At 45.3% G+C, this 26560-nt stretch overlaps 1 protein-coding gene across 2 annotated transcripts in view; it reads right to left on the bottom strand.

The window, feature by feature from the left end:
* Positions 1 to 26560, bottom strand: part of NUP88 (nucleoporin 88) — a 96997-nt gene that overhangs the window by 6077 nt on the left and 64360 nt on the right. Inside the window, exons 11-16 of one of the 2 annotated variants that reach the window (XM_069757486.1) lie at positions 23550 to 23708; positions 14653 to 14778; positions 14510 to 14575; positions 9358 to 9438; positions 8845 to 8971; positions 8641 to 8759 (exon numbers count right to left, since the gene is read on the bottom strand). In XM_069757486.1, the coding sequence (XP_069613587.1) occupies positions 8641 to 8759; positions 8845 to 8971; positions 9358 to 9438; positions 14510 to 14575; positions 14653 to 14778; positions 23550 to 23708 (678 nt within the window). The remainder of the gene's footprint in view (positions 1 to 8640; positions 8760 to 8844; positions 8972 to 9357; positions 9439 to 14509; positions 14576 to 14652; positions 14779 to 23549; positions 23709 to 26560) is intronic. The other variant, XM_069757487.1, reaches the window with a different exon arrangement.

The following is a 26560-nucleotide window of genomic DNA, read 5'->3' as shown; positions in this document are numbered from 1 at the left end:
ATCTCCTTGCCCGAGCTTTCTGCGACTTAGGTAATCGGCCATGATGTTGTGTTTTCCCTTTATATGAAGAGATGTGAGTGACAGTAGATGAGTTTCGGCTATCTGCAAGATACGACCCACCACTTCCATTAAAGATCTGGATCGGGTTCCCCCCTGATGATTAATATGAGCTACAGTTACCCAATTGTCTGAGAATAGCCTGACGTGATAGTCCTGTAAGGACATAAGGAAATAACTCAAGAGCTCGCTCTACTGCCAATAACTCTTTAAGGTTAGAGGACAAACTTTGTTCGGAATGTGACCAAACTCCCTGGACCCACATATCACCCATATGTGCTCCCCATCCCCTGGGGCTAGCATCTGTGGTAACTACATGCGATATATGGTTTATCCATGGAACCCTAGTGCGTAAATTGTGTGTGTAACCACCAACGTAAGGACTGAATAGAGACATCAGACAAGGAAAAGGTACTATCCAGGTGGCCCTCTAACAGACGAGTATTGCACAATACATCCCATTGTAGGACTCTGGTGTGGTACTGGGCCCAAAGAACTGCCGGGATACACGACGTGAGAGCGTAACAGTGACAACGCTCCTCTTAATGTTACCGATGGATTATCAACAACCTTGAGTATTTGCCGTTGAATTTTTTCTACCTTTGTATCCGGAAGACGGCATTCCTGTAACCTTGAGTCCAAAATGAGACCCAGGAATTCTTGAACCCTTAGAGGCTGTAAACGTGAATTTTTAAAATTAATAATCCAACCCAACCTTTGTAAGGCTGCAATTACTTTTGCTAGTTGGGCCGAGCAGTGTGATTCTGAGTTCCCTATTATCAATAGGTCATCCAGATATGGAACCACTAGAATATCCTGTTCATGAAGATGTGCCTTGACCTCCACCATTATCTTCGTGAACACCCGAGGAGCAACTGCAACACCAAAGGGGAGTGCCCTGTATTGGAAGTGTTTAACCATCCCACCTAGTAAGACTGCTACCCTTAAATACCGCTGGTGGTCTGCATGTATAGGGACATGATAATAGGAGTCTTTAAGATCTAAGACGACCATGAAACACCTGTCAAACAATAGCTTTATTGCGGTTTTCACAGACTTCATTTTAAACGATTGGACCCATAAGAATTTATTCAGGCCTTTAAAAGGTTGATGATGGTGCGAAAGGAATTGTCTGGCTTTTTAATCAAGAAGAGGGTGGAATAAAATCCCTTTGCGCTTCAGGAACCTCCACCAATACACCCTTCTGTTGTATTCTAATGCCAGTTGTTCTGCAGGTGAAGAACGTACAGGTGTTACCAGAAATTTATCATTAGGAATGTTCTGGAAATCAAACTTTAGTCCTGATTTAATAGTGTTCAGGACCCATGGGCTACTTGAAATATTAAGCCAAGCCGGATAGAAGGCCAGAAGCCTGCCTCCCACCCGGTCCGGCAGTCATTGTGGCTTTCTGTTGTCCCGAAAGGAGTTGAACATGTAGCCTCTACCTTTTTTCCTATTGGTGTCATATCTGGGCTTCTCTCTATTTGACCTTGTACGGTCAAACCATCTTCTGTTAGTGCCTCGCCTGTAGGTGGGTCTTCCTAGGTAAGGGAATCGTTTTTTACTATCCCCCGCTTTTTCTAATAGTTCATCCAGAACTGGACCGAATAGATGCACCCCTTCACATGGAATGCTGCACAGCTTTGATCTGGCTTGCATGTCCCCCTGCCAACATTTTCAGCCAGATGGCTCTACGGGCCGAATTAGAAAGTGCCGCCAATCTGGCCGCCAATTTCACCGAATCTGCACACGCATCAGCAAGATAAGCTGCTGCCCCCTGAATCATAGGAAGGGAAGATAAGATTTTATTTCTCGGAGTCTTATTTTTAAGTTGCATGTAGAAAAGCCGCGGAGTCACCATCATGTGTTTCTCAACGCAAGCAATAAATAGCCATGTCTTTCACCGGGAAGGAACAACCACGGGAAGGGCAGCATCCAAAAGGAAAACCACCTATGCCAAAACATGGTATCCATCCACAAGACAGCTGTTTCGGGGTATTTGCCCCTCATCAGTGTGGAGTACTGAATCACTGGTTGTTCCTTCCCGGTGAAAGACCTGGCTATTTATTGCATCACGTGATGGTGACTCTGCGGCTTTTCTACATGCATGTGCATATTTCCCATAAGGGATGGGGGCAGTGTTCTGGATCACTGCGTTGAGAAACACGTGATGGTGTCTCCGCGGTGTTGGATGTTTTGATCTCCCCGAGGTCATTCATCCTTATGTTTATAATTATTTTTAACCCCTTCACCCCCGGAGCTTTTTCATTTTCGTTTTTTGCTCCCCTCCTTCCCAGAGCCATAACTTTTTTGTTTTTCCGTCAATATGGCCATGTGAGGGCTTATTTTTTGCAGGACGAGATGTACTTTTGAACGATACCATTGATTTTACCATGCCATGTAACAGAAAACGGGAAAAAAATTCCAAGTGTGATGAAATTGCAAAAAAAGTGCAATCTCACACTTGTTTTTTGTTTGGCTTTTTTGCTAGGTTCACTAAATGCTAAAATTAACCTGCCATTATGATTCTCCAGGTCATTACGAGTTCATAGACACCAAACATGTCTAGGTTATTTTTTTATCTAAGTGGTGAAAAAAAATTCCAAATTTTGCTTAAAAAAAAAAAAATGCGCGATTTTCCGATACCCGTAGCGTCTCCAATTTTCGTGATCTTGGGTCAGGTGAGGGCTTATTTTTTGCGTGCCGAGCTGGCGTTTTTAATGATACCATTTTGGTGTAGATACGTTCTTTTGATCGCCCGTTATTGCATTTTGATGCAATGTCGCGGCGACCAAAAAAACGTAATTTTGGCGTTTTGATTTTTTTCTCGCAACGTCATTTAGCGGTCAGGTTAATCCTTTGTTTTTATTGATAGATCGGGCGATTCTGAACGCGGCGATACCAAATATGTGTATGTTTGATTTTTTTTTAATTGTTTTATTTTGATTGGGGCGAAAGGGGGGTGATTTGAACTTTTATATATTTTTTATTTTTTTTATATTTTTAATCACTTTTTTTTTTAAATTTTGGCATGCTTCAATAGCCTCTGTGGGAGGCTAGAAGCATGCATAACTCGATCGGCTCTGCTACATAGAGGTGAAGTACAGATCACCTCTATGTAGCAGAAATGCAGGGTTGCTTTGAACGCCGACCACAGGGTGGCGCTCAAAGCAATCGGCCATCAACAACCATAGAGGTCTCAAGGAGACCTTCTGGTTGTTATGGCGATGCACTGCTGACCCCCGATCATGTGACGGGGGTCCGCAGTGCGAGCAACTCCGGCCGCGCGGCCGAGAGCGCTAGTTAAATGCCGCTGTCAGCGCTTGACGGCGGCATTTAACTAGTTAATGGGCGCGGGCGGATCGCGATTCCGCTCGCGCTCATTGCGCGCACATGTCAGCTGTACAAAACAGCTGACATGTCGCGGCTTTGAGGTGGGCTCACCGCCGGAGCCCACCTCAAAGCAGGGGATCTGCCAGCTGACGTACTATTCCGTCAGCTGGCAGAAAGGGGTTAAAGTTGATCCTCTAAGCTGTCCAGCCAAACCATCATAGAGCGTGCTGTACAGGTGGCTGCAATTGACGGCCCAAGCTCCATTAAGAAACATCGGCTCTCCTGTCTAGCGGGCCCTTTAAAGTTCTCAAATCCTCAAACGGCAGCGAGAATTTCTTGGAAGCCTTAGCCACAGCAAGTTTTGGGGCTTTATCCCATGTCGCAGATGCGGTCTCCTCAAACGGTTATTTTCTCTTAAATGATGGTGGAAGAGAACCCTTCCTTTCAGGCTTTTTCCACTCTCGAGTAATGAGGGAGCTTACTTTGTCAACTACAGGAAAACATCTACGAGATTTTCGATCTAGCCCTTTAAACATGACATCCTGCATAAATTTCTCTGACGTGGTTTCTTCAATACCTATAATGTTATTCACTGCTTTGACGAGTCGGTCTATCCGGTCAAAGGAAAAGCATGAATGACCGGACTCAGTCTCTGAAGATGACGATGATGATGATGATGGAGAAGCCTCCGATATTAGCTCCCCTGAGTCACTGTCCTCAAATGAACTTGGGGATCTAGGATCTCTATCTCTAGATCCTCTACTATGAGATAGGGATTTTGCTAAACCCCTGACCTCCTGTCGGACCATCTGCCTTAGGCTGATAGTGAAGTCTGGTGTCTCCTCTGCTATTAAATGATAGCATAGCAAATGTGGTGCCAATATTCAAAAAGGGCTCTAAAAGTGAACCTGGAAATTATAGGCCAGTAAGTCTAACCTCTATTGTTGGTAAAATATTTGAAGGGTTTCTGAGGGATGTTATTCTGGATTATCTCAATGAGAATAACTGTTTAACTCCATATCAGCATGGGTTTATGAGAAATCGCTCCTGTCAAACCAATCTAATCAGTTTTTATGAAGAGGTAAGCTATAGGCTGGACCACGGTGAGTCATTGGACGTGGTATATCTCGATTTTTCCAAAGCGTTTGATACCGTGCCGCACAAGAGGTTGGTACACAAAATGAGAATGCTTGGTCTGGGGGAAAATGTGTGTAAATGGGTTAGTAACTGGCTTAGTGATAGAAAGCAGAGGGTGGTTATAAATGGTATAGTCTCTAACTGGGTCGCTGTGACCAGTGGGGTACCGCAGGGGTCAGTATTGGGACCTGTTCTCTTCAACATATTCATTAATGATCTGGTAGAAGGTTTACACAGTAAAATATCGATATTTGCAGATGATACAAAACTATGTAAATCAATTAATACAAGAGAAGATAGTATTCTGCTACAGATGGATCTGGATAAGTTGGAAACTTGGGCTGAAAGGTGGCAGATGAGGTTTAACAATGATAAATGTAAGGTTATACACATGGGAAGAGGGAATCAATATCACCATTACACACTGAACGGGAAACCACTGGGTAAATCTGACAGGGAGAAGGACTTGGGGATCCTAGTTAATGATAAACTTACCTGGAGCAGCCAGTGCCAGGCAGCAGCTGCCAAGGCAAACAGGATCATGGGGTGCATTAAAAGAGGTCTGGATACACATGATGAGAGCATTATACTGCCTCTGTACAAATCCCTAGTTAGACCGCACATGGAGTACTGTGTCCAGTTTTGGGCACCGGTGCTCAGGAAGGATATAATGGAACTAGAGAGAGTACAAAGGAGGGCAACAAAATTAATAAAGGGGATGGGAGAACTACAATACCCAGATAGATTAGCGAAATTAGGATTATTTAGTCTAGAAAAAAGACGACTGAGGGGCGATCTAATAACCATGTATAAGTATATAAGGGGACAATACAAATATCTCGCTGAGGATCTCTTTATACCAAGGAAGGTGACGGGCACAAGGGGGCATTCTTTGCGTCTGGAGGAGAGAAGGTTTTTCCACCAACATAGAAGAGGATTCTTTACTGTTAGGGCAGTGAGAATCTGGAATTGCTTGCCTGAGGAGGTGGTGATGGCGAACTCAGTCGAGGGGTTCAAGAGAGGCCTGGATGTCTTCCTGGAGCAAAACAATATTGTATCATACAATTACTAGGTTCTGTAGAAGGACGGAGATCTGGGGATTTATTATGATGGAATATAGGCTGAACTGGATGGACAAATGTCTTTTTTCGGCCTTACTAACTATGTTACTATATGTTACTATGTAATACACGGTCCGCATAATTTCCTTATGTGGTCATCCGGGAGAGGAACTCCACACAGCACATTCTTTATGTTTAGATTTAGAGGACCGTTTTTTTTCCCTGATAGACATGGAGAGAGGGAATATAAGGGGAGCCACACATCACTAAGTGAACTTTCTCGGCGATCACTTACCCCTATAGTAACTGGGTGGTACCGTAGATTGGGGGGGGGGGGGACCCTCTCAGCCGTTGTAACATCATTACGGCTTGAGGATTTTCCGGCCTTAGATCTTTGATCAGCTCTATCACCTCCAGGACGACTACTGCCACTAGATCGCCGCTGGGTGCTCACTGTTTGGGGCTTCTCCAAAGGCTGACACTGCTGCTCAGTCTGCAACAGTTCCTGCTCCTGAGACTCCATTGCAATATGGATAGGAAGCATGTGGTGGCCCATTAGGAACCCTTAAGTAGCCGGCCCCTTCAGGTTCAACCCCCGGATGGGGTCCGCAGGTTAATCCAATCTCCTTGCTCGGTACATCTGCCATTGGGAGGCCCCTATCCCCCAAGACTGCCCCCTAATTTAGACCCCTGTCTCCCGACCACTGCATCGCATACCTGCATTTCCCCAAGCGTCATCTCTATCCGACACACCGTCCCCCCCACCGCGAGACCGTAACCTGCTGTGAACCTGCTCATTGCCACGGCACGGACCGTGCCTGTCACACCGTCATCGAGCCGCAACACCCGCCCCTTCTGACGTGTCACTTCCGCCGCGCCAGCACGCCGCCAAGTGCCCATCACCCGCGATATGTCGGGACACCGTCAAACACCCCTGGTCCCAGAGAGCAGGGCCTCCCACGGCCATACATACCCGCACCGGAGATGAAAGCATTCAAGTCGGCACTCCCTCTGAAGGCTGAAGGCCGCTTTCTCCTGCTGCTGCCTACCCCCACAGCACTCTGTGGTGCGGCACCTCCAGCACACCGGACCCGACCGAGGAAGGGAACCTCCCGCTTCAAGAACCGGCCTGCCGAGCCTGGGAACTGTCTTCACCTTTCTTCTTAAGGCAAGTCTGTAGGGTCCCCTGTCAGGGACAGGAAACCAACTGATGCGGGAGAGAGGTGCCACCCTTGTATCTCTGTAGGTTTCCTGTCCCTGAAGGGCAGATCCCCTCTCTCGTTAGTGCTGTCATGGTGATTGAATAAAGGGCTTCTTTTAAACCCACACCATCCTGGTGTTCCCGTAGAGCACAGGGTAGATCCACCATACCTACACCTGGTAGATCTTCCTCGGCATGATTCATCTTCAGATTCCAGGGAATCTCCCAGGCTGGGTGGCAGTCTCCGTTTTTTCATAGACACCTGGCTCACCTCGGTAGAGGACACATGGGTCAGGGAGGCTGTATCCTCAGGATACAAAACAGATTTAGTTTTGCAGCCCCGAGATCGATTCTTTGAATCCCATCCTCCAAGAGATGCTTCTCTGGTTCTGGGTTTCCTTGTGTACACTGCCTCCTTCCTCAGTTCAGGTGTCATTGTTACTGTCAGAGACCAGGAATGTTTCACAGGCTTTTATTCAACCCTATTTGTTGTGCCAAAAAAGGATGGCTCAGTCCGACCCATTCTGGATCTAAAGTTACTGAACAAGAGGGTACGTCTGCGACATTTCAGGATGGAGTCCCTTTGCTCAGTAATTTTCTCCATGGAGCCGCAGGAGTTCCTGTGCTCCATAGACATCCAGGATGCCCATCTCCATGTTCCTATCTTCCCAGGGCATCAGATATTTGTGTTTTGCAGTACGGCAGGACCATTTTCAGTTAGTCGCCCTGCCGTTCGGGCTTGCATCCGCTCCAGGGCTTTTCACAAAGGTCATGGCAGCAGTATTTGCCATTCTACAGCTCAAGGGTCTAGTGCTCATCCCGTACCTTTATGACATTCTCATCAAGGCTCCATCCTTTTACCAGGCCCAAGAAAGTCTGTTTATCATTCATGACACCCTGTCCGGATTCGGATGGCAAATCAACAGGAAAAAGTCTTGCCTTGACCCAAGTCAGCTCCTTATTTTTCTAGGCATGTGGTTCAACACCCGCAAGACAAGGATTTCTCTTCCCAAGGAGAAGATATCAATCCTCCAGCAAGGAGTTCGCTCCGTGCAGAGCCCTTGGCTTCCTTCCGTTTGGCAATGGCGGTCTGGGAAGGATGGTGGCAGCGTTGGAAGCAATTCCTTTTGTGCAATGCCGTTCTAGACTGCTTCAGCAGGCCACCCTATCTCAGTGGAACAAGTCTGTTCTCTCATCCGGTTCGGCTCTCCTCCAGAGTCAAACGATCTCTCAATTGGTGGCAGTCATCCCCTCATCTTTCAGGGTCGGTCCTTCCTTCCCTGTCTTGGAAGAAGGTCCATTAGGCGCGTCTCAGAATTGGCGGCTCTTTGCTGTCTCTCCCCCCCACCCCCACCCCCTTTTTCTGGTCCTCCACCAGGACAAGGTGGTTTTGCGGCCTCTACCTTCTTTCCTTCCCAAGGTGGTGTCCACCTTTCACCTAAATGAGGACATTGTTCTCCCTTCCTTTTTCCCGGCTCCGTCTCAACCTCTGGAGCGTTCACTGAACAGGTTAGACAAGGTCAGGGCTGTGCGGATCTATCTGGGCGGTACACCATAGGGCATCTCCCCTGCAACTCTGAAAAAAAAGCAACCTGGTCTTCCATCCACACGTTCGCCAGATTTTTACAGGGTCCACACCTACGCTTAGAAGGCCTCCAGCCTAGGTAAATGGATCGTATAGACAAACAGGCTACTACAAATACAACATCTGGATTTGTAACATAGTGTGCCCTGGACAATATGGTAAGTCAGGCTATAGTATTCAGCTAAAGGCTGACTGGATGGATAAAAATTTGCCACAGTGCATATGCTGGTCCTACACATTATGAATGTTCATCAGTTCGTACTTACTGTTCTTTTAACACAGTCTGGATATTCTTTTGCTGGTAGTCGCTAAGATTTAGGTTAGACTTTCTTGGACTTTTTACTTTATCCATCTTTCGCTCCTGATAGTCCATTTTCATTTTGACCTGTGAATAATGAAAATACACAAACATACTGGAGCTGTGAAGTTACCAAGATTCCTGTCTTGTCTGAGTAATGTGGCTTGCTCACCTGTTTTATAGCATTATCAAGATGATGGAGCTGTTCATGTGTTGAAAGTAGCTCCTTCTTCATATCTCGTTCGCTCTCTGTCAAAACTGGATGTCGAGTGTTGAAGCTGTGCAGCACAGCTTTTAGCCTTCATAAAAAAATGAGCAAGAGAAAACTGCTTTTCAGAAAATGCCTACATTTAAGTTGATAAGTATTTACTGTGAGGTCTAAAAATTTACCTCTTCAAGGTAAAACCTTGCCGTCAATTAGATGCGTTTACAAAAAGTCAAACCAAAGACATCCTTCCAATTCTATTTGTGTTCCCCTTTCCCCAATCCTAGTTCTCTGTCACTCTGGTGAGATTGGCCACTTAGTCCAGGACAACTCTTCTGGAGATGTTGTTTAAATGACCACTAAACCAAGTCACTAATATGATACGCAAGTTAATAGAAGTGTATCCTAATCCATGCAGAGAATAATATCAAACCTCTTTCTGGAACACCAAGATCATAGTAAAAAGATGGACAGACCCACCTGCTTAGGAGATCATCTTGTTTCTCTTTAGCTTCCTCATATTTCTCAGCAAGACGTTCAGCCGTTTCTTTAAGACTTTTTCTGCATTTAAAAAAAAAAAAAAATTTAATATATCAGCACCTGTATATTAACATATTCAGAACCTACAACAAACAAAATGATCAAAAACCCTGCTGTAACTAAGTAAAAAGCAAAAGTGCATTTAAATAACATATTAGATAGCGTAGGACCATCTTGATCAGGGTCACCTTGTCGACGGTGGGATGGCTTTTAGGCTATTTTTGATCAAATACAGTATTACTAAGAACCCTGTGTTATTTAAATCCACCTTTGCTTTGTACTTATTTAGTTACAGCAGGGTTTTTGCTCATTCTGTTTCTTGTAGGTTTTGTATGCTTTATGGCCAATGTGAACATATGTTTATGTGCTGCATGTATACAAACTTAAAAAAACAACAATTTGAGCTTGGTTTATTAACATATTCAGGACTGGGCATTTATTGATTTTTGCTTTTGTGTTTTTTTCCTCCACCTGTTCAAAGGGGCATACTTTAAAAAAAAAAAAAAATTCTATTATCCATATGAGGGCTTTATTTTTGGGGGGTGAATTGTAAATTGAAAAAATATGACCATTTTTTTTTTCTTTATGCCAGTACACTGTATGATAAAAGTGACAAGCAGAACAGCGCAGAAAAAAAAAATCCCTGAACGCAATTCTGCATTTTATTTATTTATTTTTTACAGTGTTCATTGTGTCATACAAATGACCTACCAACATTATTTTCCAGATCAGTACGATCCACACTCATACAAAGCGGTATAGTTTTTTTTTTATAATTTTTTAGTGCTGAAAAAGAAAAAAAAATCTAGAAGTTGAAAAATTAGTTTTGGTTGCCATTTTCTTAGACCTGCAATTTATTTCTCTGTCTATGGAGCTTGTGGGAGGGATTATTTTATTGCATGGAGAGCTGACTATTGTATTGATACCATTTTGGGGGAGTGTATACAAAGAGTGATCAAAACATTTTAGTATTTTTTTTTTATTAAGGTACATGTCTTGTTACGGAGTTTAACCCCTTAGGCTACTTTCACACTGGCGTTTTTTTGAATACGTCGCAATGCGTAGTTTAGGGGAAAAAACGCATCCTGCAAAGTTGTTTGCAGAATGCGTTTTTGCCCCATAGAGTAACATTACTGACGCATTGCGACGTATTGTCACACGTCGCAACCGTCGTGTGACGGTTGCGCCGTGTTGTGGCGGACCGCCGGGAGCAAAAAACGTTAAATGTAACGTTTTTTGCTTCCGACGGACCGCTTTTTCCGACCGTGCATGCGCGGCCGGAACTCCGCCCCCACCTCCCAATGGGGCAGCGGATGCGCTGGAGAAATGCATCCGCTGCACCCGTTGTGCGGCCCATCAAACGCTAGCGTCGGAATATCGGCCCGACGCAATGCGACGGGCCGAATCCGACGGTACTGTGAAAGTAGCCTTAGTGACCGAGCCAATTTTTACAATTCTGACCAGTGTCACTTTATGAGGTTATAACTCTGGAACGCTTCAACTGATCCCGCTGATTCTGAGACTGTTTTTTCGTGACATATTGTACTTCATGTTAGTGGTAACATTTCTTCGATATTACTTGCGATTATTTATGAAAAAAACTGGAAAATGGTGAAAATTTTTAAAATTTTGCAATTTTCAAACTTTGTATTTTTATGCCCTTAAATCAGAGAGATGTCACGAAAAATAGTTAATAAATAACATTTCCCACATGTCTACTTTACATCAGCACAATTTTGGAAACAAAATTTTTTTTTGTTAGGGAGTTATAAGGGTTAAAAGTTGACCAGCAATTTCTCATTTTTACGACACCATTTTTTTTTTTGGGCCCACATCACATTTGAAGTCATTTTGAGGGCTCTATATGATAGAATGGTGTCACACTTCGTTATTTTCTAAAAACTGCACCCCTCAAGGTTCTCAAAACCACATTCAAGAAGTTTATTAACCCTTTACGTGCTTCACAGGAACTGAAACAATGTGGAAGGAAAAAATGAACATTTAACTTTTTTTTGCAAACATTTTAATTCAGAACCATTTTTTTTATTTTCACAATTGTAAAAACAGAAATGTAACCATAAATTTTGTTATGCAATTTCTCCTGAACACGCCAATACCCCATATGTGGGGGTAAACCACTTTTTGGGCGCACTGCAGAAGTTGGAAGTGAGGGAGCGCCGTTTGACTTTTTCAATGCAGAATTGGCTGGAATGGAGATCGGACGCCATGTCACGTTTAGCGAGCCCTGATGTACCTAAACAGTGGAAACTCCCCACAAGTGACACCATTTTGGAAACTAGACCCATTAAGGAACTTATCTAGATGTGTGGTGAGCACTTTGAACCCCCAAGTGCTTCACAGAAGTTTATAACGTAGAGCCGTGAAAATTAAAAAAAAAAAAAAAAAAAAAAAAAAATCGCATTTGTTTACACAAAAATGATCTTTTCGCCCACAAATTCTTATTTTCACAAGGGTAACAGGAGAAATTAGACCACAAAAGTTGTTGTGCAATTTCTCCTGAATACGTCAATACCCCATATGTGAGGGTAAACCACTGTTTGGGCGCACCGCAGAGCTTGGAAGAGAAGGAGTGCCGTTTTACTTTTTCAATGTAGAATTGGGTGGAATTGAGATCGGACACCATGTCGCGTTTGGTGAACCCCTGATGTGCCTAATCAGTAGAGACCCTCCACAAGTGACCGCATTTTGGAAACTAGACCCCCCATGGAACTTATCTAGATGTGTGGTGAGAACTTTGAATGCCCAAGTGCTTCACAGAAGTTATTAATGCAGAGTCGTGAAAATAAAAAAAACATTTTTTTCCACAAAAAAGATATTGTAGCCCCCAAGTTTTTATTTTCACAAGGGTAACAGGAGAAATTGGACCCCAAAAGTTGTCAAATTTATCCCGAGTATGCCGATGCCCCATATGTGGGGGTAAACCACTGTTTGGGCGCACGGCAGAGCTCAGAAAGGAGGGAGCACCATTTGACTTTTTGAACGCAAAATTGGCTGTCATGTTTGGAGACCCCCTGATGTACCTAAACAGTGGAAACTCCCCAATTCTAGCTCCAACCCTAACCCACCCCTAACCCTAATCCCAACCCGATCCATAATCCTAATCACAACCCTAATGATAATCACAACCCTTACCCCAAAACAACCCTAATGTCAACCCTAACCATAACCCTAATCAAAACCCTAAATACAACACACCCCTAATCCTAATCTCAACCCGAACCTCAAACCTAATCCCAAACCTAACCCTAATCCCAAGCGTAACCCTAATGCCAACCCTAACCCTAATACCAACCCTAATCCAAACCCTACTCCCAACTCTAACCCTAACATTAGCCCCAACCCTAGCCCTAACCCTAAATTTAGCCCCAACCCTAACCCTAACTTTAGCTCCAACCCTAACCCTAGCCCTAACTTTAGCCCCAACCCTAAGGCTACTTTCACACTTGCGTCGTTTGCCATCCGTCGCAATCCGTAGTTTTGGACAAAAAATGGATCCTGCAAATGTGCCCGCAGGATGCGGTTTTTGCCCATAGACTTGTATTGCCGACGGATCGCGACGGATGGCCACACGTCGCGTCCGTCGTGCACTGGATCAGTTGTGTTTTGGCGGACCGTCGGCACAAAAAAATGTTCAATGTAACTTTTTTTGTACGTCGCGTCCGCCATTTCCGTCTGCGCATGCGTGGCCGTAACTCCGCCCCCTCCTCCCCAGGACATATATTGGGCAGCGGATGCGTTGAAAAACTACATCCGCTGCCCACGTTGTGCACAATTTCCACAACGTGCGTCGGTATCTCGGGCCGACGCATTGTGACGGCCCCGTACCGACGTAAGTGTGAAAGAAGCCTAACCCTAAATTTAGCCCCAACCCTAAATTTAGCCCCAACCCTAACCCTAATTTTAGCCCCAAGTGCTTTCTCCTGCCGGCCGGCAGATGGCGACAGATGGCGGGCGCACTGCGCCCGCCATTTTGTTTCCCAAAGAAGACGCCGGCGGCCAGGAGAAGAAGCAGGAGGACCCAGGGACACCGGTGAGTATAATAGGGTCCCCGATTCCCCCTATTTCTCTGTCCTCTGATGTGCAATCACATCAGAGGACAGAGAATTACACTTTTTTTTTGCGGTCGCCGGTAAACAGTTAATTACTGGCGATTGCAAAACAGGGGTCGGTATAACAGACCCCGATCATGTTCTTTGGGGTCTCGGCTACCCCCGGCAGCCGAGACACCATAGATCCTCCCGGTGCCGGCCGACGGGCACACTGTGCATGCGCCCACCATTTTTTTGCCGGAGAAAGATGGCGGCGCCCATCGGGAGCCACGAGGAGCACCGGGGGAGACAGGTGAGTATCGGGGGGCTATTTGGGAGCCCTTTTCTCTGTCCTCTGATGTGCGATCACATCGGAAGACAGAGAAATTAAAAGGGAAATCGACTTTATTTTTCTCTTTTTCTTTTTTTTTTTGCGATCGCCGGTAAACGGTTAATTACCGGCGATCGCAAAAGCGGGGGTCGGTAAAAACCGATCCGAATCATGTTTTCTGGGGTCTCAGCTGAGACCCCGGAGAAAATCGGACTCTGGGGGGCGCCATTTACTTTTTCCACAGCGCCGTTAATTATTAACGGCGCTGTGGTTTAAGTACCCTTAACTGCCGCCGTTAAAAGGCGTATCGGCGGTCGTTAAGGGGTTAAAAATATATTTTTATACTTGAACCTGTGATTGTCCGATTGCATATACTATTTCCTGCAATACCATAGTATTTCAATATATAGTTAAAATCTTGGGAAGTCAGAATTGCTGTCTGACAGCAGCATTTACCTGTTTCATTTTTTTGGCTTCTTCCCTTTACATGTGAAACACTGTGCACAAAAAAAGTGTGCTAGATTAGGAGAGTATGGGTGTGCAGAATGGGAAAGTTAAAAAAAAAAAAAAAAGATACAAAATGAAAACAAGAAAACACTTTCCAGATGTAGACTGTAGAATGGTGTGGGAAGTGTTAATCGTAGAACCAGCAAAGAGGCAGTCTAATGTCTACTAGTTTTCCCAGAACATTTTGACAGATTTTTTAGTTCACCTTTCTTCTTTACGGTACTGTAGATCTTTACGTTGCTTTTCTTTTTGGGTAATCAACAATTTCACTCTAAGGGAAGAAAAGCCAGAATCTTTATGTGTAACAATCATATCACAAATATCAGTATATCACGCACAACACACTACCTTCTCTGAATCTCCTCTCTAGCCATGTCCTGTTTGAGGATATACTCCTCACGGAAAACTTGGGTTGCTCGACTTAACAATTGAAGACATTCCTCAGGTGGTGGTGAAGAATCTTTAGTTGAAGAACTAGGGTATAAAAAGAATATACCGTATATACTCTAGTATAAGCCGACCGGAATATAAGCAGATACCCCTAATTTTGCCACAAAAAAAACTGGGAAAACTAATTGACTCGAGTATAAGCCTAGGGTGGGAAATGCAGCAGCTACTGCTAAATTTCAAAAATAAAAATAGATACCAATAAAAGTAAAATTAGAGTCATCAGTAGGTTAAGTGTTTTTGAATATCCATATTGAATCAGGAGCTCATATAATACGCCACAGTTCATGATGGGCCCCATAAGATGCTCCACAGAATATTATGCCCCATATAATGCTGCAAAAAGGTTGGTGGCCCCATAAGATGCTCAATAGAATAATATGCCCCATCTAATAATTCACAAAGGTTGATGCCGCATAAGATGCTCCACAAAATAATATGCCCCATATGCTGCTGCGATAAAAAAAAAATATAAAAAAATAGATGACATACTCGCCTCTTGTCGCTGGGGGTCTGGTGCCGGTGTCCTGAGCAGGTGGGGACACCGGCGCGCTTTGAGGGCCAGGTGCGGGAGTGGCCGCTGGCTCAAGACACTGGCACTTGCGATATTCACCTGTCCCTACTCCACTGCCGCGTGCTGCTGTGTCTTCTGAGTCTCTGCTGTGACTGTTCAGGCAGAGGGCGCGCACTAAAGTCATCGCGCCCTCTGTCCTGATCATCACAGCCAGAGGATGCAGAAAACAGAGCCCAGCGGTGGAACGGGTGAATATTACATGGCTCACCATCCCTCGTTATACTCACCTCCTCCTGGCGCAGTCTCTGCTTCTCCGATTGTCTCTGGCACCGGCAGCTTGTTCCGGTGTTTAGCCGTTACATGGTGCCGCTCATTAAAGTAATGAATATGCGCTCCACGCCTATGATAGTGGAGTCGCGTCCATATTCATTACTTTAATGAGAGGTACCACGTGACCGCTAAACACAGGAGAGAGCTGCGGGCGCCGGAGACCATCGGAAAAGCAGGGTGAAGTGCAGAGACAGTGCCGGGAGCAGGTGAGTATGATGTGACAGCCGCCACTGCCGATTCTAGGGGCACTTCTAGTCATTAAAAAAAATAAATAAAATAATGGGCTGAAGTTCTCAGCTTATGCTCGAGTATATAAGGTATATATACCCTTTATCACAATTTATATTTTAAGTGTTTAAAAATGTGTTCGTAATGATTTGCTGAAACTTTGAACATAGGGATATGTTCATTATAATATAAGGCATCGCAATCAAATCAGCCTTGCTCAGCCAAGAGCCTTACTAACAGGCATGTATTTTAAAATACTGAACATATGGACTAAATCTGCCCCATCTTCCCAGCAACGTTTACAATCATATGGCCTCAGGCCCATCCTATATAATATTTTAGGGGTACTGTATACTGTATGTATAAGAAATAATTGAGATCTTCTTTGAGTCGTATTTATCGATACTGAACTGGAGTGGCAAGGTATCCTGGAGTTACAAGGAAAAGTAATTAAACCCACATCTCCCTCCCATTTAGGTTTTATTGTAGCTCTAGAGTCTCCCAGAATGATTAATAACAAAAAAATATACATGAGAGATAAGGCCATTTGTAGTTTTAGCAGTTACCGAGTCAAGTATGCCATTATGCAAAATGGTCAAATCTGAGATTCCTGGGCTCTTACAGCATGCCTCAATAGAAAATATCTGAAAAATTCCGGGTTACCCGCGTTGAAAGTTTGTTTAAAATGTTAAAATGAAGCACATTGGCAGGACACACTATACAGGATCCCCCAATTATCCTGAATAAATCTCATACTCTCCCAGTTATATGCGATACATCAAGTTTATAGAATACCTAAATTCCTATTTGATATTGGGCTAAGACCACATTCAATACGTGCTTAATGCAAGACAAACTCCGCAGACTTATTGCATATCAGATATTCAAGACCACCCCTTACACAGCCACCAACCTCCCTTTCCCCCCCCAACCAGTGTAATCCTTACCAGTAAGCGATGGGACATAAAACTATTCAAAACCATTTCGGTGCATGCTGTGGCAATGAGAAAAATAAACAAATCTTTAATTATGATGACTCCATTTCAGCACCCGCTGTATTAAAAGTCAGAGTGGACATCTTGCGCACAGACTAAGTTAAATCACATCTATTCGCTCCCACAGCCTCAAGTTGCATCTTGCCTTGAGTGCCAGCCATCTCAAAGTGTCCTTTGGAGACAACAAAAAATGGGGAGGTAGAACTGTGGGCAACCACCAGTTTTTCAGGGTAGATCATAGAGTTCTGAACTACAAGAACCCTCAACCTTCTCTATACACACAAACAGGGATCTTTTGTGCACAGAAAAAAAAAAGGATATCTTCTGTCCTCCAAGCGAAATGTCCTGCTTTTCTCCGACTTTCCTCAAGATGGTGTTTTGGTACTTCTGGTGTAAAATCTTTATTCGCATGTGTCAGAGATCTACCCACTGGGTCAGATCTTGTAGGGACCCTTTCAACAGCAAACAAAGTAGTAAGGATTTCCTTGCCAAATATAGTCACCGGCCATTATTTAAAAAAAAAAAAAAAAAACAAAAACAAAAAACAAACAAACACAGGGACTTGTGTACTCACCGTAAAATCCTTTTCTCTGAGCCCCTCATAAGGGGACACAGGACCATGGGTGTATGCTGTTGCCACTAGGAGGCTAACACTAAGTTAATACAAAGAAAGTTAGCTCCTCCTCTGCAGTATATGCCCTCATACTGGCTTCTAGAGAACCATTTCAGTGCAAAAGCAGTAGGAGTAACCCCCTGAATGAACGTCTTCACCTCAGGTTTTGTCGCAATCCTACGTTGGAATAAGACCGATAAGGCAGATATCTGGCCCTTGAGCGAGCTGAGCACGAGGCCTGAATCCAGACCGGTCTTTAGGAATACTAAAATGATGGGAATAGAGAAGACGAGGGTGGAGACATCCACGAGCTTTGCACCAAGCAAAAAAGGTCTTCCAGGTAAGATGATAAATGCGTACAGATGCAGGCTTACGAGAACTCATCATTGTGGATGCAACCTATTGTGAAAAAAACCAGCCTGGGTCAGAATCCAGGATTCAACGGCCAAGCTGTTAAACACATGGCCGCTGAGTTCTGGTGGTAAATCAGCCCTTGGGAGAGCAGATCTGGACGATCTGGCAGTCGCCAGAGTACGCAGGGATAGAAGGGTTTTGGATGCCAGGCGAGAGACTGGCAGGTCTACTACAGAAGACTCAGCCCAATCTTTTCTCAGAGCAGCTGACAAAGGGTACTTCGCCTCAAGCGGTTTTTTGTCCTGTAAAGCGCTTATCTGGCCGCTCCCTGTGCCAATTAACTATATCCCGAAACTCCAGGTGAATGGCGAATGTTCTATGAGGACTCTCAGCTTTTTTGAAGCACACAGTGCTCCAGCACAGAGCTTGAGTCTTCATCAACCTTCAGAGTTTGGTTGATGGCCTCTATCAGAGAACCAAAGGTCCTCTGAAAGCCTGACAAATCCAGATCTAAGGAGACATCCAATTCATACTCAGAATCGAGTTCGCTACAAACGTCTGGAGAGGGAGAACGAGAAATGGAGCTCACGAACGCCATGGTACGTGACTGTACGGGAGACATACTAAGTATCTGTTTCCTAGATGCTTGTATGTTTCTGGTTTGTGTGCGGCCCCTGCTTGCCGACTGTTCCCATGTAGGGGAGGGTCCCTCTGCGTCAGACGTGCGAACGCCACAATCCCCAGAAGGAACACTGAAGGATTCAAGCGCATTGGCCAGAGAAGTCAGATTTAAACAGACGAGACCCACTCAGGGCTAAGTGTCAGTGGGGAACTCCTGAGCGCATTTGGGGTCACAGGCATTGCAGAGTGGCGAACTCTGAGCTTTTGGAAACGCAGACTGGCAGGAGTTACATGAAGTAAAAAAAGACAGAGTCTTATGGAACTTTTTAGATGCCCGAGGCTGGGACATGATATACTCCTATGTGCCCCCTTAATCCGGGTTCTCACAGAGGATAGGATACTGAAAGGGAGAGAGTTAATGGCAGCGCTCCTACCAAGGTCTTGTGCCCCAGCCACCAGAATCACCCTCCACATCACTATCCGAGCAAGCAGGAGGGTTCCTGAGCATCCAGAAGCCCTGTCAGCTTGCGACAGGGTGTAGGAAGATGGCCAATGAGATTTCATGGGCAACTCTTTCAACGAGAAGAGCCAGAAAAGTAGACTGAGCCACAGGATCGCATCATAGGGGTGCGGTTCAGGGGCGGAGCTTTGGCCTGTACAAGGCCAAAGCTGGGAACTAAATTTTAACCTAGGCCGAAAAACGCTCACCATCGGTGCGCGTCCCGGCGCGGAGCCGCCGCGGAAAGCTCACGCACTCTGTTCTGCTGCAGGTCAGGTATTGCAGCGTGGACGGTGCAGGTATAAAGGGGTAAACCTCAATCCATCAAGCCCCCCCCCCCTCCCCCTGTCTGACCACAACCTACTGACATTCTCATCCCTCTCCTCTCCTAGGGTGCAACCCCCACTCCACAAACTCACTCACCCTCGCAGAAATCTCAAACATCTCAACTTACAATCACTCTCTGAGTCCCTTCTCCCTCTCACAGACATAGCTTCCCTTCACGACACAGATGCTGCTGCCACTTTTTATAACACCACAATAACAGCAACACTCGATTCGGCCGCCCCACTCATGCATAGTAAAACTCGTACAATTAACAGGCAGCCCTGGCTGACCAGCCTGACCAAAGAATTGAGACGGGCTTCCAGGATTGCTGAGCGGAGATGGAAGCGATCCCACTCTGCCGACCACTTCACTGCATACAAGCAGTCCCTCGCCAGCTTCAGGTCTGCGCTCACTGCCGCAAAACAAACTTACTTCTCATCCCTCATACCCTCCCTGTCCCACAACCCTAAACAGCTTTTCAACACTTTCAATTCTCTACTCCGTCCCCCCGCACCTCCTCCCTCCCCCCTCATTTCTGCTGATGACTTCGCCTCTTTCTTTAAACAGAAGATCGATACGATCAGAGAAAGCTTTGACCCACAGCGCCCACTACCCCTCTTAGCTGCTCAGCCCTGCTCCTCAAAAACCAGCTTCTCCACCATGACAGAAGATCAGCTCTCCACCCTCCTGTCAAGATCACACCTCACCACCTGCACGCTTGACCCGCTCCCATCCCACATCATTGCCTCCTCCTGTCGTCTCAAACTCAAAAATATTTCCCGGATCCGTGCTTTCCTTGACCGCAACACTGCGAAAACGCTAGTGCATGCCCTTATCATCTCCCGCCTCGACTACTGCAACCTCCTACTCTCTGGACTCCCCTCTAGCACTCTGGCACCACTCCAATCCATCCTACACTCTGCTGCCCGACTAATCCACCTGTCCCCCAACTATTCCCCAGCCTCTCCCCTGTGTCAAGCCCTTCACTGGCTTCCTATCGCCCAGAGACTCCAGTTCAAAACCGTCACACTGACATACAAAGCCATCCACAACCTGTCTCCTCCATACATCTGTGACATGGTCTCCCGGTACCTACCTACACGCAACCTCCGATCCTCCCAAGACCTCCTTCTCTACTCCCCTCTCATCTCTTCTTCCCATAACCGCATCCAAGACTTCGCCCGTGCTTCCCCCATACTCTGGAACTCTCTACCCCAATACATCAGACTCGCGCCTACCATAGAAACCTTCAAAAAGAACCTGAAGACTCATCTCTTCCGACAAGCCTACAGCCTGCAGTGATCCTCAACCTACTGAACAGCCGCACAGCCAGCTCTTCCCTCTCCTAGTGTATCCTCACCCACCCCCTGCAGACTGTGAGCCCTCGCGGGCAGGGTCCTCCCTCCTTATGTACTCGTGTGCCTTGTTATCTGCTCATGTTTAATGTATTTGTCTATATCTGCCCCGTATTCACATGTAAAGCGCCATGGAATAAATGGCGCTATAAAAATGCATAATAATAATAATAATAATAATAATAATAATAATAATAATAATAATAGGGAGGTGGGGAGGGACCGTCCGCTTCCTTGAGCTATCCGCTTTAACAGTGGTGGTGCAGTGGGGGCTGCTCGGACACCAAAAAGAGGGGCCTCTGTACCCAGGGCCAGTTGTCCGGCATTAGGCCTGGCTGCAGAAGAGGATACGCGGAGGTGATACTCCATGTGCTCGTCTGTAGATGGTGAAGGGAGATCGGTGTACAAAACCTAAACAAACACAAGGATCCCTAAAATATAACTTTTATTGAAAGACAATTAAAAAGTCTCTTTTCATAAACAATCAAAAATAATAAAGAACAACAAGTTATGTACCTGTTAGGTCCTAGGGAGTCACTGCACTTAGCCCTACCTGGCAGTGGCGGTTGGCACCCTAATTTACTGCGGTAGGCGCCCCCACTTAACGTCGATTTACCCTCAAAAATCCCTAGAATCCCCTAGATTAGGTATCCTAAAAAGTCCTAGAACATCCCTACGGGGAAAATACTACCTAACAGTGGGGGTAGGCACCCTAATGTGAAGTGGTAGGCGCCCCACACTCCTAGGGTCCCTAAAAAAATCCCTAATTGGGGATAGAAAGAAATGTCCCAAAAACACCAACACCCAAAAATATATATATATATATATATAAAAAAAAAAAAAAAAAAGTGTACCAAAAAAAGGAAAAGAAAAAATATTGAAATGTAGAATGAAAAAAATATCAAATCTTGCATAGATACACAAAAGTAATTATATATCAGGCATCTGTAGGTAGAACAGAGTATGCCCCGCAAAAAATACAAAAAGTAGGTGAATGAGATGCAACAATATCAATATTGTCCAAGATGAAACATATATTTAGCTTCCAGGGTAAAGGAGTAGGTAAATAGAAGATGCCATAATGCTAAAATGTATGTGAATGGTCACCTATTAATCACCAAATATGAGCCACACAGGCCACCATCTATATAATATAAGGATACATACATCCCACTCTAGAAATGATAAAGTCTTAACAATATTAACGATTAGAATATTACCTCCTAAAGCCCAAGAAAGCAAAACTAAAAGAAAAAAAGCGCTTAATCAATATTCAGTATTGATAACAGTAGGCAGGTGCTCAGGACATATATATAGAGCAGTAGACAATACTCTTGCTGTTTAAAGTGCACAATGCAATAAAATATGTCCAACAAAACCCACAAGCCTGGGGCCCCCAGAAAAGCAATGTTTCTTATATAGGGACACAATCATCCCCATCATCACATAGACAATACCATCCCTGCAACATTAATACTCATCTGCAGGCTTGTAGTAGGCTTGTAGCACCGCTGGATAGATTCAAATACCACATCAAGCGCTAGACAACAGTCTCCCCAAACAATGCCCGACGCGTTTCCCCCCATGGATATAGCGGGGGTTCATCAGGGGTTATGTAGCCGCACAAAAATAGGAGCTGTGAAGGAAGATCAGTGCCCTTGAAGGGACCCGTCGCCCCTAAGCATCAGCTCAGGCTTGGCATTCCACGTAGCAGGAGAGGATACGAAGAGACTTCACTCTCCGTGCTCGCCTGTTGATGGTTCAGGGAGATCGGAACCTTAAAAGAATCTGACGCTGCCTTCGTGCGTGGAAAGATTAAAAATCAAAAAGGTAAAGAGTAAAAATTGAAAAGTAAAATAATAAAAAGTTTTGGGTCTGAATAGCAGACCTGTCCGTGTGCCTCCTACAGACACTAAGCAACAACTGGTTAGCTGAGAGCCAGCAGGAGGGTGTATACTGCAGGGGAGGAGGTCACTTTCTTTGTATCACTTAGTGTCAGCCTCCTAGTGGCAGCAGCATACACCCACGGTCTGTGGCCGCCAATGAGGCGAAGGAGAAAATCTGCATCTCTCCTTTTCACCTTCTCAGGGATTTCCACCAGCCTGATATTATTACGCCTCTGTAGATTTTCAAGATCATCAATTTTGGCCAGTAAGGTGGCAACTGAGTGTGGCTCTGGATGTGTCTCTGAACCAGAGGGAGGGCATCTTCCACCTCACTTACTCTCCCCTTCACTGTGGTGGTACGTTCTGCCACTTTATGTACATTATGCCAGACTATCGATATGGTCTCAGATATAACCTACCGGAGCGGTTAGTGTAGCCAGTGTGGTATTGCATTTATTACCAGCATTTAGAACATCCAATAAAGAGTCCCCCAGGGAATTTTGACCAGGGACACGCAGTGTTCCTAAGGGTTAATGATGCCAGGACCCTTTTGGGGACGTTTCACTGTCCACCACTTGTCTGTCACTGACCTCTGCGGTGTCGCTTTATGAGCGAGCGTATTGCTCTAGTACGGTAGCAGTTTCTACTCCAACATCAGTAAGTCTCAGGCCATCTTGAATTTCCGATGATGCTGCATCATTCTTGATGCAAATATTCCTGCCTCCTGTCATTTCACTCCCGCAGCCTGAAAATAGTGCCCACGGGCTAATTATATCTTCAGGCATTGGGTAAGTAGCTCTGCCTGAAAATGCACCAGGATGGAATTTACCGGATGAATACAGCGGAAGCTCTCAGGAGTTACCTCCTCACTGCATGCCCGCTAGGCCATGTCCCCCTCCTTCCCTAGATCCCTTATATTTAGATAATAAATGCACACATACGTGACCAATTACGACAATTTAGGAAAGTGAGAACAGGATACGTGTTCACACAAAAACAGGTGGTCATGATTAGCCAATCACTAGCAGCCTGTACACTATAGTGTTTAAAAGACTTCACACCCCATATTTGCTCACTTTAGCAGTAAAGGATTTGCAGAGGTCCGAAGAAGAATGTTTCTAATGTGATTTTCAAACGGGCCTTTCATATCTTCCAAGACATTTGAAACAGTATCTGTAATGTGGCTGTCAACCTTGGAGCACAGAAGAGCTGGTGATGGTGATCGGATAGTAGTTCTGAACAAAGAAATGAGAAAAAAAAAAAATAATAAAATAATGACAACAGGCAATTCATTATTAAGTAAATCAAAAGTAGCCAGAAAGGCAAGAGCCATTAAAGGGGGTTATACAGACAGGTGTTTTTGATATGGACTAAAAACCTACTGGCACAACCTACCTGTTCTGCGACAACCTGTTCTGGTTCACTCACTGCGGTTGACATGCTGAGTGACAGCTAGCTCCCAGGTACCCAACTGCGGGAAACTGGCTGTCAATCAGCAGAACATCAGCAGCCACACCCCATCGACAGAGCAGACTGGAAGGTAAAGAGCTGCTCAGTTGATGTGACTGGGACAAAGAGTGGTCCATGACCGCTCTGAGTCAGAACAGGCGGGTTGTTAGTAACTACCTGTCGGTAAGTCCTTAGCCCCATATAAGGAAAAACGGTCAAGGATAAGCCCTCAAAATTTGGTATAATATACTCCTTGCTAAGCAAGTTTTTGGAGTGGATCTCCCATGGAGTCCTCAGCTCTTTCTATGAAATATTGTCCCCATGTCTACATCCAAGAGATCCATTAGACTGCTTCTACATATGTTAACAGCAGAACGCTGTTTGATTTCCTACCACTGGAAGCAAACCTCTCCACCTTCCCAACAAGATCTATATTCTCGTATCAAGGAGATCAGGAACTTTGAATACCGGGCAGTCCTTAATGACAATACTGTAGAGAGCTTTAACCTGGTTTAGTCTCCTTGGGATTTCTTTTGGTCCATGCTAAATATATGACCTCTATGAAAAGGATATACAGTGGGTACGGAAGGTATTCCGACCCCTTTAAATTTTTCACTCTGTTTCATTGCAGCCATTTGGTAAATCCAAAAAGATTATTTTTTTCACATTAATGTACACTCTGCACCCCATCTTGACTGAAAAAGCCCCAGAAATGTAGACATTTTTCCAAACTTTAAAAAAGAAAAACAGAAATACCACAGTCATAAGTATTCAGACCCTTTTCTCAGACACTTATTAAAAGTCACATACTATCCATTTCCTTGTGATCCTCCTTGAGATGGTTCTACTCCTCCATTTGAGTCCAGCTGTGTTAAATTAAACTGATTGGACTTGATTTGGAAAGGCACACACCTGTCTATATAAGACCTCACAGCTCACAGTGCATGTCAGACAAAATGAGAATCATGAGGTCAACGGAACTGGCCAAGGAGCTCAGACAGTTGTGGCAAGTCACAGATCTAGCCAAGATTACAAAAGAATTTCTGCAGCACTCAAGGTTCCTAAGAGTACAGTGGCCTCCATAATCCTTAAATGGAATTAGTTTGGGACCAGCAGAAGTCTTCCTAGACCTGACCGTCCAGCCAAACTGAGCAATCATGGGAGAAGAGCCTTGGTGAGGGGTAAAGAAGAACCCCAAGATCACTCTGGCTCAGATCCACAGATGCAGTAGGGAGATGGGAGAAAGCTCCACAAAGTCATCTATCACTGCAGCCCTCCACCAGTCGGGCCTTTATGGTACAGTGGCCCGACGGAAACCTTCTCAGTACAAGAGATATGAAAGCCCGCATAGAGTTTGTTTATATTAAAAAAAAAAAACACATGAAGGACTCCCAGACTATGAGAAATACGATTCTCTGGTCTGATGAGTCGAAGATAGACCTTTTTGGTGATAATTCTAAGCGGTATGTGTGGAGAAAACCAAACACTGCTCATCACCTGCCCAATACAATCCCAACAGTGAAACATGGTGGTGGCAGCATCATGCTATGACGGTGTTTTTCAGCTGCAAGGACAGGATGACTGGTTGCCATAGAACGAAACATGAATGAGGCCAAGTACAGAGATATCCTGGATGAAAACCTCTTCCAGAGTGCTCTGGACCTCAGACTTGGCTGACCGTTCACCTTCTAGCAAGACGACCCTAAGCACACAGCTAAAATAACAAAGGATTGGCTTCAGAACAACTTTGTGACCATTCTAAAGGTACCGTCACACATAGCGACGCTGCAGCGATACAGACAATGATCCGGATCGCTGCAGCGTCGCTGTTTGGTCGCTGGAGAGCTGTCACACAGACCGCTCTCCAGCGACCAACGATCCCGAGGTCCCCGGTAACCAGGGTAAACATCGGGTAACTAAGCGCAGGGCCGCGCTTAGTAACCCGATGTTTACCCTGGTTACCATCCTAAAAAGTAAAAAAACAAACGCTACATACTTACCTACAGCCGTCTGTCCTCGGCGCTCTGCTTCTCTGGTCTGGCTGTGAGCGCCGGGCAGCCAGAAAGCAGAGCGGTGACGTCACCGCTCTGCATTCCGGCTGACCGACGCTCACAGCCAGAGCAGGAGGAGTGCAGAGCACAGCGCTGGAGGACAGACGGCTGTAGGTAAGTATGTAGCGTTTGTTTTTTTACTTTTAGGATGGTAACCAGGGTAAACATCGGGTTACTAAGCGCGGCCCTGCGCTTAGTTACCCGATGTTTACCCTGGTTACCAGCGAAGACATCGCTGAATCGGTGTCACACACGCCGATTCAGCGATGTCTACGGGGAGTCCAGCGACGAAATAAAGTTCTGGACTTTCTTCCCCAACCAGCGATCTCCCAGCAGGGGCCTGATCGCTGCTGCCTGTCACACTGGACGATATCGCTAGCGAGGACGCTGCAACGTCACGGATCGCTAGCGATATCGTCTAGTGTGACAGTACCTTTAACCTGCCCAGCCAGAGCTCTGACCTAAACCCAATTGAGCATCTCTGGAGAGACATAAAAATAGCTTTCCACCATCCAACCTGACGGAATTGGAGAGGATCTGCAAGGAAGAATGGCAGAGGATTCCCAAATCCATGTGTGAAAAACTTG

Source organism: Ranitomeya imitator, chromosome 3 (genome assembly GCF_032444005.1).
Source record: "Ranitomeya imitator isolate aRanImi1 chromosome 3, aRanImi1.pri, whole genome shotgun sequence".
Classification (NCBI taxonomy): Eukaryota; Metazoa; Chordata; class Amphibia; order Anura; family Dendrobatidae; genus Ranitomeya; species Ranitomeya imitator.
The sequence above is the reverse complement of the archived record's forward strand: the minus strand, read 5'-3'. Positions and strand labels throughout refer to the sequence as shown.